The sequence below is a fragment of the Melanerpes formicivorus genome, unplaced genomic scaffold (assembly GCF_026170545.1).
Source record: "Melanerpes formicivorus ecotype bairdi unplaced genomic scaffold, bMelFor1.0.p_v2 SCAF_38, whole genome shotgun sequence".
In the NCBI taxonomy this organism is placed as follows: domain Eukaryota; kingdom Metazoa; phylum Chordata; class Aves; order Piciformes; family Picidae; genus Melanerpes; species Melanerpes formicivorus.
This window is the reverse complement of record NW_027142390.1, coordinates 4,017,760-4,030,658: the sequence shown is the minus strand read 5'-3', so window position 1 is coordinate 4,030,658 and position 12,899 is coordinate 4,017,760. Positions and strand designations below refer to the sequence as shown.

At 42.3% G+C, this 12,899-nt stretch overlaps 1 protein-coding gene across 14 annotated transcripts in view; it reads right to left on the bottom strand.

Moving 5' to 3' along the window:
• The window catches only part of PBRM1 (polybromo 1), a 71,027-nt gene that overhangs the window by 48,802 nt on the left and 9,326 nt on the right, over positions 1-12,899 (bottom strand). For 10 of the 14 annotated variants that reach the window (XM_068157879.1, XM_068157885.1, XM_068157881.1 and 7 more), the window contains 5 exons: positions 12,470-12,538; positions 11,559-11,657; positions 11,033-11,118; positions 5,263-5,361; positions 3,723-3,814 (listed from right to left, as the gene is read on the bottom strand). In XM_068157879.1, the coding sequence (XP_068013980.1) occupies positions 3,723-3,814; positions 5,263-5,361; positions 11,033-11,118; positions 11,559-11,657; positions 12,470-12,538 (445 nt within the window). The remainder of the gene's footprint in view (positions 1-3,722; positions 3,815-5,262; positions 5,362-11,032; positions 11,119-11,558; positions 11,658-12,469; positions 12,539-12,899) is intronic. The other 4 variants (XM_068157882.1, XM_068157883.1, XM_068157888.1 and 1 more) reach the window with 1 other exon arrangement.

Sequence of the window (12,899 nt, the reverse complement as noted above, 5' to 3'; positions counted from 1 at the left end):
GACACAGAAGCCTGAAGATGCCCCTCTAATATATTCAGCCAAATGAAGGAGAAATAAAGTGGCTTAGACATACTATATAATGAGCACAAATAAGTCATAATAAAGTATCTAGATATTTTACAGCCAACTTCTCTAGTTAACTCTATGAAGCATGTATTATGCTTCAGGGTTAGGATGAATGGAAGACATGCTATGAAGAACTAACTTACTGCAGATGAAGTTAGGAGAAACATCACATGAGCAACAGAAACATAACAGGGATGATAAAAACACCAGCAGTGGAAATACAGGTTGGGAAGCACTAAACAGCCATGCAGTAACACTAAAGGTGTCATCTGTACCTTGCAGACAGGCATCACATAAAACCTGTGTGGTTTTGCACATACTAGAGCTAAATTACACCCCTCTTATGGGTTTGAAGGAAAGCTTGGCAGACGACACACTGGGAAATGCAGCTACACAACAGACAGCTCTCTAGCACTCACGCCAAGCTTCCAGCTGGCATTTTCATTATTGCTCAGTGGTGGCTGGCAACATTTCAAGCTTTCTATCCAAGTTCAGTAAAGACATATTGAAATGATGACAAAGCCAGAGACACTGAATGCATGACAACACAGTACTTTTTTTCCCCTCTAGCCTGACATTGCAGATCTAGGTGAGCATATGAGGCTCACCTAGGCATGAGTCCTACCAGAGAAATTAGATGCAAACTAAAACACAAGCAGACCTCAGTAGGTGTTCACACGCATAATGATGATATTAATCACTGCTTCACAGAAGACACTCAAAATTACCCTGATTATGTGCCTGTATGCCAATCAGCATCACTTAATGGCCTAGCATCTACTAGGCAGTAGTCAGCAAAGCAGGAGCTGGACAGAATAACTCAGGCAGAAATAAAGGACTGGAGACAGCACTGTGCTTTGCCTGAACCAAACATATCAAGCTGAACATGGAGATAAAGGCTAGCAGCTAAGAGAATGCTATCAGTTCAAGTTTCCAAAACACATTATGCAGCAAAATACTGACTTTGCATTTGTTTATTCAAACACTTCAATTTGTTTATTCAAACACTTCAGTTCTGAGTGCTCCATCAGAAAGTAAAGAAACAGAACAAGCAGAAGAACTTGTTTTTATGAAAGTGAAAACAATAACAAACTAGTCCAGTATCTTGCTGTTTTCTGACATGTGCCAGCCAGCAACAAAGCAGTTCAATATCCTCAATAAGAAATACATTTCCTTTGCATTAAAAGTAGAGCACAAGAAATTCTCTAAGTAAGAATCTAAGTAAACTAAACTGGCACTAAAAAGGAAGTGTTTACATCGTCTTGTAATACAGCTATAAACATTTTCATTATGTGTGTTCTTTAAAACCAATGTGTGAAACATATTCACCATTTTCTGAGTATGTAAGAATGTGCCAGTCTCCCAAAATCTGCTATTTTAAGAACTGGGTAAGAATGTATCATTCATTTAGAGAGAAAGGTTGGTATTTGCTATGGGACAATCTAATGCAAGACTAGGCTCTTTAAGATGCAGTAGCACCATGTCTCATACCCCCACCATGCACACACTGGCAGTGGAGATTAAGTCAGCTATTTTCTTTCCATGCAGCTGTTACCACAACTACAGTTGGCAGATAAGGAAAAGCCTCTGCAGCAAACTGTAACCACAAAATAATGCCATTCAACAGGCCCAAGCAAAAGGCATTTCCTGATGCTCATCCCCTACAACAGTAACTGCTTCCTAATGAAGGCACAGCTTCATAATGGAGTGATGTTTAACTGACTTCACTGCAAAGGGAGGAAGCTGATTCACAGCTGGAACAGAGCTTTATTATCAGCTAAAAATGCATAAATCATATGCATGTGCTCTTACTTGATGATGAGGTAGAAAAAGAGCAGAGAGAGAGGGGAGTATTTGAAGTCTTTACTCAGTAAGTGATTTACTGTAAACAGTCTCCCAAAGCACCCAGACAGCAACAAATGCTCAAGTCTAACTGAAGACAGATGCTAGTAAAATCAAAAGCAGCATCCAGTCTTAAAACATTTCTAAATGAATTAATAACAATAAATAAAATAGCTTGCTTACAAAATTAAATACTTAGTTGTGAGTAACACATAATGACCATCTACAGCTGCATTTACAGATTCATAATGAGGAGCAAGGGAGCTGCAGAAACTGTTCAGAGAATCCTAGAATCACCTAGGCTGGAAAAGACTTCCAAGATCTGCAAGTCCAACCATTAACCCAGCACTACCAAGTCCACTGCTAAACTATGTCCCTAAGCACCAAGCCTACACATCTTTTAAATACTTCCAGGGGTGTTCTTGTACATTTGAGCTGGCAATCTTCTACAAGTTTCATCACATCATGATAAAAAATAGCAGCTAACAAATCACACTGAACCATCCAAATAAATACTCCTCACATGTCCCAGAAAGCAGCTGCTCTGAAGCAGTAACTGAACTCTGGACTAACGAGGAAAACCAAACCAAAACAAACATTCTTGCTTGGCAGCAAGAACAAAAGTGATCCAAAAAAAAAACCACCCTATTCTACAGCCTATCCATGCCCTGGAAAACAGCAGTCATGGGCTGAAAAGTGTCCAGAATAGAACAACAAAGCTGGTGAAGCATCTGGAGAACATGTCTTAGGAGGAACAGCTGAGGGAACTGGGAGTGTTTAGTCTGGAGAACAAAAAGCTGAAGAGAGACCTTATCATTCCCTATAACTAGCTGAAAGGAGGTTGTAGCAAGGTGGGTGTTGGTCTCTTGTCCCAAGTATCAAGTGGTAGGATGAGAGGAAATGGCCTCAAGTTGTGCCCAGGACGTTTTACATTGGATATCAGGAAGAATTTCTTTACTGAAAGAGTGGTGAGGCATTGGAACAGGCTGCCCAGGGAGGCGATGGAGTCACCATCCCTGGAGGTGTTCAAGAAGCATGTGGACATGGCACTTTGGGATGTGGTTCGATGGCCATGGTGGTGTTAGGTTGATGGTTGAACTCAATGATCTCTGAGGTCTTTCCCAACCAAAACAATTCTATGATTCTATGCTTATAGTATAATGCTAAAGCATGCTTCTTGTGAAACTGAGGATGCTGCATGAAGGCATGGATTCTTGGATCCTTTTGTTTCATTATAAACCTTCATGCAGGACTTCACAACTGCTAGGCTGCACCAGGTATTTCTAAATTAATTTCCAACATTTATCTAGCCTTACACCTTTTATAGATTATCTTTGCTTTAAAAAATAAAACCTGGCAGGCACTTAGACAATCAAACAGCACATGAGAGCAAGAGAAGACAACTCTGTGAGAGCAAGATTTCTCTCAAGCCACTGCAGCACTATAAATCTCATTTACTGCAAGGAGCGTCCAAGTCTTCTTCAGTGTTTCTACTGTTTCATGAAAGAGGAATAAAGAGGGATAAAAACAAGCAAGAGTTTCCTAAAGTTTGGGAAAGTATACTTAGAAACATACACTGAACTCAAAACATGCATCCAGTTTGGCCTGCCTTATTCCACCAGCTGCACATTTATACAGCCACGCTTTAAGGAAACAGGGATTGGGTTTAGCAGAGTTGTATGCTGAGTTTGGAAACACTGCAAAATATTTTTGAACCAAAGGTACCTGAGCACAGTAGGAGCTCTACAGTTTTGTTTATTCCAAGTATTTTAGTTAAAGAAAATAAATGGGAGAAACTGCAGGTCAGTTCCTACCGGCCAAAGCTGCATCCTCATCACTTTCGGATCCATATTGCAATGCCATGGTTATTGCTGATAAACGATCCCCTTGGGCTGATCTTTTGTTACTATAAAAGAGAAAATGTTAAAGAAAGGGCAACATTAAAAAAAAAAAAAAGGAAAGGAAAGGGTTATCAGGTTACCCATTAGGAGTCACCCAGAGTGTGTAAGTAAACAAGAGAAGCTCCTGACAGTTGCCCGCATTTATCAGGAACAGGTACCACTGTGCAAGAAAAGACTGGAGCCCTTAGCAAGAGAAACCATTAACAACCCACAAGATTGTCTCTACTTCAAAAAGTGGTCCATCAAACTGAAATACTGGACACACAGCCAACAAAACTAGAGCTCAAGCTAGCTATCTTCTGCCCTGTTTCGAATACTGAAGTATTAGAATTACTGGGGGAGAAGGAGGGTGATAACAAGTCCCTCACAACTTTGTTATTTGACCCTGTTTTATAGGGATTTGACTACATGAAGGAACTCAGCACACTGTAAGCTGTAAATGCTATCTCCTCTCATTCTCCCATTCCCCCATTCCAGCCTTAGGCATTTTCAGGATACAGAGTGCCTGTATGTGAAGTAGCTTCCTCTGCTTTCTAGGTGGAGTAAATCAGTGTCCATGCTGACTAAAGACTCACACAGATTTCTTCAGCATGCCTCTCTTCCTCCCTTTCATCCTAAACCTGAGGCAAACCATTTCATACCTACACTGTAGGCTATGCCTGACAATCTGCTTTTTCACTAAGTCATCTCTCAGGCACCTCCAGCAATGGGCCCAGCCTTACCCTGGGGGAGCAAAGTGAAGACAGGGAAAAAACAGATAGGTTGCTTGAAATGATACCAACTAAATACAAATGCTCAATCTCTTCAGGACTCTTGCAGCTGCTGTGTTAAACCACGGCTTCAGAGCATACAGGCAGGGAATTAGCCAGGAGTAATATTGCTTGAAGACAGTAACCCAAAGACTATAAACACCAGACCTCTGCAAAGCACCAACATGCTCAACTGATGACCAAAATAGTAAACCAGAAAGCCTCTTGTAACCCAGACTACTCAACAAGTTTGTATCCCAAATGCAACACATCTTTTTCACAGGCTTCATTGGTTTCCACCAGCCACCTTGCAATTATTTAGTCCTGCTTATTATTTCTTTTTAGTCCTCAAATATAATTTTCCAAGGTTTACAATGCCTTTTTTTCACCTGCTTTACTTTGCAATGAAACTTCACTTACTGTTCTTCCAAACATTTACAAGGCAATAACTGCAGACAGAGCGTTTTGTGACGGGCGTCGTGAAAAGTTAAACATAAAACCAAACAGGGACAAATAACTGTGGCAAAGCAACTTGCTAACTACTACTTAATAAATATTTGACTGAAATATATTTGAATCTCAAAAGTATTTTGAGTCAATGTTGAAGATAATTCTCAAATGATAAATCATAAAGCAAATCTAAACTGTTAGTATTTCCACAGGGCAATGTCTCAGCTTTTCCTCCAAGTCCACGGTTTACTTACCGGTAATATTTGTTAGAAGAATTTCTCTCATCACCAACACTGCCTTTACCCTGTGAGGAGGGACCTGTCAGCTTGGAAGCAGTCAAATTTGATGGAGTCCTTAAGGCAGAAGAAACAAGCCAAGGAAAGGGGAAAAAAAGAGGCCCACCTTAGACCCAAGAAAAGATGCGGCCAGGGTAAAGCTTCTTACAGAGTTAACTTTGAGAGATCAAAGAGTTCAGAGACAGATATAAAACATTTTAAAGCTAAAAGTAATACCACAATACATTTAGTGCTCCAGCATTAATATCCATTTTGTTTATAAAGTCAGAGGAAGGTAACATTTAGATTGAGGATCAATAGCTATACACACAGCTCAGGCTCCAATAGCAGTGAAAGCAGCCAACAAAATGTTCCTGAGCATCCAGATAAAGCTAATGACGCAGATCCAATCAAGTTTTATCAACACCTAGCAGAATCACTGTCAAGTTGCTTGGCAGTGCATATTGTCAAGCCACATTATTTTGCCATTTAAGGGAGGACAGTTAAATGCACCAACAAAGAGCAATTCAGCATGACAAAGGAGACAATGAAATCTGCAAGAAGAAAAGCATGGGGTTTGACACAGAGGCAACACACGTCTGCAGAACTCAGGTTAGTAGTGTTATGACACATTTGAGCCTGATCCATCAGTCACAAACAAAAACAGATGTAAATTCAGGAGGAAAATAGAGACAATTAACTTTAATTGAACTTCTGGGGGGCATTTTACCAAAAGCAGCAGTAGGTAAAGGAGACTGCCCTTTGAGACAATGAAGCAGTTGGGAAGTCAAATTAAAAATGATGACTCTGTGATGCAGACTCAGCAGAAATGGTAACAACAAAAAAAGAATAATGGTTTGGTAAAAAAAGCAATCAGTGAAATGTAGAACAATGGCTACAGACTCTTCAGGAGAGACAGGTGAGACAGAGGGGATGGAGGAGCAGCTCTGTATATTAGGGAGGCTCTAGATGTCATGGAAGCAGAGATTAAGGATGATCAGGTTGAGTCCCTATGGGTAAGAATTAGGAGGAAGGCCAACAAGGCTCATGGTTAGAGTCTGTTATAGACTACCCAACCAGGAAGAAGAGGTTGATTCCTTATTCTTTAAGCAGCTGGAGGCTGCCTGAAGATCACTTGCCCTTGTTCTTGTGGGTGACTTTAACCTGCCAGACATCTGCTGGGAATTTAACACAGCAGAGCGGAGGCAGTCTAGAAGGTTCCTAGCGTGTGTGGAGGATAGCTTCTTATCCCAGCTGTTACATGAGCCCCCAGGGGTGCAGCCCTGCTTGCCCTGCTGTTTACAAATAGAGAAGGGGCTGGTGGGAGATGGGGTGGTCAGAGGCTGTCTGGGGTCCAGTGACCATGAAATAATAGAGTTTCCAACATACAGTGAAACCAGGAGGGGCACCAATAAAACCTGCACACTGGACTGCCGAGGGGCAGACCTCAGCTTATTAAAGGAACTAACTCGGAAAGTTCCTTGGGAAACAGCCCTTCAAAACAAAGGGGTTCAGGAAGGCTGGACCTAGGCCAAGAAAGAACTCTTGAAGGCAGAGGAACAGGCTGTCCCAATGTGCCAGGAGGTGAGCCAGTGAAGGAGACAGCCGGACTGGATGGGCAAGGAGATTCTAAAGGAATTAAGGGGAAAAACCAGGGCATATCACCTTTGGAAAAAAGGGGAGATAGACCAGGAAGAGTTTAAGGACATTGCTAAGTCATGCAGGAAAAAAATTAGACAGGCAAAAGCCCATTTAGAACTTAGACTAGCCACTGCTGTAAAGGAGAAGAAAAAATGTTTCTATAAATACATTAACGGCAAAAGGAAGAGGCAAGGACAACCTCCACTCTTTATTGGCTCCAGAGTGGAATATAGTTACAAAAGAGGAGGCAAAGGCAGAGGTACTCAATACCTTCTTTGTCTCAATCTTCAATAGTGGGACAGGTTGTCTTCAGGACAAGTGGCCTCCTGAACTGGCAGATGGAGCCAGGGACCAATATAGTCCCCCTGTCATCCAGGAGGAAGCAGTAAGGGACCTGCTGAGACACTTGAATCCTCACAAATCCATGGGGCCTGATGGGATCCATCCTAGGGTGCTGAGAGAGCTGGCAGATGAGCTGGCCAAGCCACTCTCCATCATTTATCAACAGTCCTGGCTCACTGGAGAGGTCCCTAATGACTGGAAGCTGGCCAACATGATGCCCATCTACAAGAAGAGCCAGAAGGAGGAACTGCAATATTTACAGACTGTCAGCCTGACCTCAGTGCCAGGCAAGGTTATGGAACAGGTTGTCTTGTGTGCACACAGCACCTACAGGATGGCCAAGGGATCAGGCCCAGCCAGCAGATTAAGGAGGGGCAGGTCCTGCCTGACCAACCTGATCTCTTTTTACAATCAGGTTACCTGCCTAGTGAATGTGGTGCAGGCTGTGGATGTAGTCTACCTGGACTTCAGCAAAGCCTTTGACACTGTCCCCCACAGCAAACTGCTGGAGAAGCTGGCAGCATGTGGCTTGGACAGATTCACTCTGAAATAGGCCAAGGACTGGCTGGAGGGCCAGGCCCAGAGTGTGGTGGTGAATGGTGCCACATCCAGCTGGCAGCCAGTCACTAGTGTCCCCCAGGGATCAGTGCTGGGTCCCATCCTGTTCAGTATCTTTATTGATGATCTGGATGAGGGGATTGAGTCCATCATCAGTAAGTTTGCAGATGACACCAAGTTAGGAGCCCTGCAGAGTGACCTTGACAAGTTAGAATGGGTGGGCAGAGGCCAATGGGATGAGATTTAATAAAGCTAAGTGCAGGGTTCTACACTTTGGCCACAACAACCCCAAGCAGCACTATAGGCTGGGGACAGAGTGGCTGGAGGGCAGCCAGGCAGAAAGGGGCCTGGGGGTGCTGGTAGATAGTAAGCTGAACATGAGTGGCTGGAGTGTGCTGAGGTGGCCAAGAAGGACAATGGCATCCTGGCCTGTATCAGGAATAGTGCAGCCAGCAGGACAAGGGAGGTTATTGTTCCCCTGTACTGGTCAGGCCACACCTTAAGCACTGTGTCCAGTTCTGGGCCCCTCATTTCAAGAGAGATGCTGAGGTACTGGAACGTGTCCAGAGAAGGGCAATGGAACCGGTGAGGGGCCTGGAGTACAAGGCCAGTGAGGAGAGGCTGAGGGAGCTGGGGTTGCTTAGCCTGGAGAAGAGGAGGCTCAGGGGAGACCTCATTGCTGTCTACAACTACCTGAAGGGAGGTTGTAGGCAGGTGGGGGTAGGTCTGTTCTCCCAGGCAACCAGCAACTGAATGAGGGGACACAGTCTCAAGTTGTGCCAGGGGAGGTTCAGGTTGGATAATAGGAAGAAGTTCTTCACAGAGAGAGTGATTGGCCATTGGAATGTGCTGCCCAGGGAGGTGGTGGAGTCACCATCCCTGGAGATCTTCAAGAAAAGACTGGATGAGGCACTCAGTGCCATGGTCTAGTTGATTGGATAGGGCTGGGTGATAGGTTGGACTGGATGATCTTGGAGGTCTCTTCCAACCTGTTTGACTCTATGATTCTATGAACAGCAGGTAAAAATATGGTTTTCACCATACTTTTCTCTCACCCCCAGTTCTTTCACATTTAGCCCAACATTACTAGAGCCTGCTTGAGGCATTATAAGCTTCCAGATCTGCAGGTCTATAGAGAACACAGTAGATAAGAGAACATCAGGGACAAGGTGGCTGAGAAAGGGAAATGGGTTGGCAGTGCAAGAGAGGAATTCAACCAACAAATATCGGTGTGATTTATCTGTCATCCCTTCTTATCCAAACAGCTTTATTTTGAAGGAGGAAGTTAAGCCTCAAAATGAAACATGACACACAGGTGACATCCTGAGTTTCATTGAGAGTTCAACAGTGAGGAAAACAGAATCAAACTACAATAGAAAACCCTCTGTGCCTATGGAATTGTAGTTACTGCATATGTACATGTTCAGTGTCTGCAGAACCAAGGTCCTCTGGCACTACACACATTTTTAAGAAGGAAAGTTATTAAAATACATGCTAGGAATTACTCCCTAACAGTATTTGTGCTTTCAGATTTTTATATGCCCCATTGATGACTCACCCAAACATGGGAAGCATGCTAATGCTGAAGAAATGAATCAGGAAAAGCACTATATATGCTGAAAGGTTCAAAGCATCAAGTAATAAAACTTCATTTCTTTCACATGCAATAATCTTGGGCAATGCTTTCCATACTGACACCATCTACACATTTTTCAACAAAAAAACCCTTAAAGCTGCCTTTCAGTAAAGTAAGGGAGTGCTAATATTTCCAGCTGTTCTATGCAATCCTTATTTTCTAGCATCAAATACCAGCAAACATCTCAAATACATAAAGAATCCACCCTGTAAATAGTCATCCTTGGACAACTTGCAAGACATGGAAAGAGTGATTGGCCACTGGAATGGGCTGCCCAGGGAGGTGGTGGAGTCACCATCACTGGAGGTGTTTAAGAGGAGACTGGATGAGGTGCTTGGTGCCATGGTTTAGTTGATTAGATGGTGTTGGGGGATAGGCTGGACTTGATGATCTCAAAAGTCTTTTCCAACCTGGTTAATTCCATTCTATCTTTCTAGACAAATGACAAGGCTTATACTGACAAATAATACCTAAACCTACCAGTGAGTGTTACTTAAGAAGCTTACACAAGAAGAAATCTTAATTGCACTTCCAATAACAAACAACTGCATCACTTCTCCGTACACTAGGAATGTGTAGGGGAAGAAAATACCATTTCCTAAATAAAACCATTCCAGGCAATAAACAGGGCTATCAACAGTGTTTTATTGAGAATAAACCTTTATTTAGAATAAACCAAACCAGGTTGGAAGAGACCTTCAAGATCACTGCGTCCAACCCATCAACCAATCCAACCCACCTAAACAACTAACCCATGGCACCAAGCACCCCATCAAGTCTCCTCCTGAAAACCTCCAATGACGGCAACTCCACCACCTCCTTGGGCAGCCCATTCCAATGGGCAATCCCTCTCTCTGTATAGAACTTCTTCCTAACATCCAACCTAAACCTCCCCTGGTGCAGCCTGAGACTGAGTCCTCTTGTTCTGGTACTGGCTGCCTGGGAGAAGAGACCAACCTCCGCCTGTCTACAACCTCCCTTCAGGTAGTTGTAGAGAGTGATAAGGTCACCCCTGAGTCTCCTCTTCTCCAGGCTAAGCAACCCCAGCTCCCTCAGTCTCTCCGTATAGGGCTTGTGTTGTTTTATACCTGCCTGTTCAAGAACAAATCTATGCTTCCCTGGTAAGCCTAGCTCTTAAGTGCCCTGTGCTAGAAATTGATTTTCAGGCAGGAATTTATATAACGTGAATTTCTGAGTATCTTTCGCCTGAGGTCTTCTTCCTTAATATTTCTGCCCCTACCTAAATAACTGTAAGCTCTTTTGGTTCAGCTTCTAACAAGGTTCAAGAATACCCAGAACTTTTCATAAAGCTAAGCACAACAAAGCCTCTCTTGCTCCTGCATGTTCCTTTGCTGCTGTTAACCTGGAGGCACGTGGCGGCAGTTTGCCGTAGCTGAAGTTACCACAGATCCAACGACGCAGCTTTTCACCACCCAGCACATCCCAGAAACGTTTCACCAGTAAACTAAGCGTTCAAGCAGTTACTTCCCACTATATTCTCCCCAGCAAAACGAAGGGAAGGTAGAGAGAGCTGTTTACATGAGATTGTAAAAAGAACTCTTTGTGCAGTACCTGATTCGGAGGCTCGACTTGGCTAACTCACTGTGTTCAATCTCAGCCTTTTTCATATTAAATATTTTTTTAATCGCATTTGCATCCTGTCAATTAAAAGAATCTTTTTTGTTTAATGCTGAAAGTGAAGAATGTTAATAGTCAAGTACATCCACCTAGCTAATAATCTCTCACAAAAATGAGGAGGTTTTTACATTTAGATTAAAACAAACCACCAAACCAAAGACAATTGTGCAAGAGGAATAAGCATAGAACAGAGCCGTCCTGAAAGACACCCACAGTGGTGCTGGAAAACACCTTAGACCTCCAGACAAAAAAACATAAGATACAAACACCTCAATTGTACTGAAAGCTGTAGAAGAAAAAAAAAAAAAGCAAAACTCACTAACAGCTTTAAAAAACAAACAAAAAAAGGCTAACAAAGTCCTTAGGGCCTTATGCTAGAGACTCATTTAAGAATCAATCAGCACAAACGGTAGCAAAGACAAACTGAACTCAAATCAAACCATGAACAATGAAAACTAACCTTGAAGACTTGTGATCCAGGCTCATTGTAGGTTTTGGCATTCTTTGCCAGAAGATCAATATCCTTAGCCATTGCATGAATGCTTTTGTAAGTTCCATTCTACACAACAAAGAACAGAACTGGTTCAAAGTGGCAACCTTCAAATAGCATTGAACTAAGTCAATAGCAAAAAGCAAAGGGAACTCATACAGAATAAAGGGAACACTTATAGAAACACAAGAACATAAAGACAACAGAAAGACATAAGGACAAATAGACAGAAAGAACATAAGGACAGTATAAGGGCAACCTGGAAAAAGTCATCCAAAAGCCCAAAGCTAGGTCCTTACAAAGCTACGTCCTCACAAAGCTTATGAATGCTACGTAAAAGGCTGCAAAAATACTTCACACATTAGATCACTTTAATTTTGAGGAGTTCTGGCAAAATGTTGTTTCACTTTCATTCTCCAGTTCAATTAGTCTGGGTGCTCACTGTTACATAAAATACTAGAATTACAGAACAGCATTTCAAATTACTGGAGATGGAAGATGAAAAATGCATCAGGAGAAAACATCTATTTATAGCACTTAGAACAAAAGTAGGTGACGATAATGCATGACCAAGCTTCAGCTCCTCAATGTTTTACATGAGCAGTACGTGCCAAGGAAATACTTAAACCATTATACAGCAAGGAACCCAAGATATTCAGGGTCAATGCCAGCACGCTGCAGTTGATGATGTTTGTTCTTGAACACAGCTACTTCTCAAGCATCAGCCCAGAACAGAACACTAAATCAGCACAGCATTCAGACTTTTAAATAGCAGGGAAAAACACCAAGCCTTTCCTAATGCCACAAACTTTAACAGCAAGCATTCTAAAACTGTTAGAAGGTAGTCTGTACTCTGACACATTAATATGCTTATACTATACCTGTATCCTTTGGGCAATAGTTTTAAGATCTATGGGCTCCTTTATTATTGCATAATAATCTGGATATTGCTGGAAAACAAAAGCAATGTATATATTACTAAAGTCACAAAGTTATTGTTCTAATAGCTCATGAAACAGTGTAAGCTTCAGAAACAGAACTGTGCTTCCACTTGGGTCAGTCAGGTCATATAACAGATACAAGGAACTGGAATTCATCAATGACTTGTTAATATCATATCCTGAAACAACAGTGAAATTAGACATATTTCAGAAGATGAAAATCTCTACAACAACAACAAAAATCAAAAAAATCCAATTAGCTAAATTGGCAGAACAGGGCAAGCCCTGATCTGCAGTGAAAGGCTGGAAATGAGCAAAGAGGAGTGAAGAAGAGAGGGAAGCTCTAAAAAGAGCTGGAGTTTGTCACTGA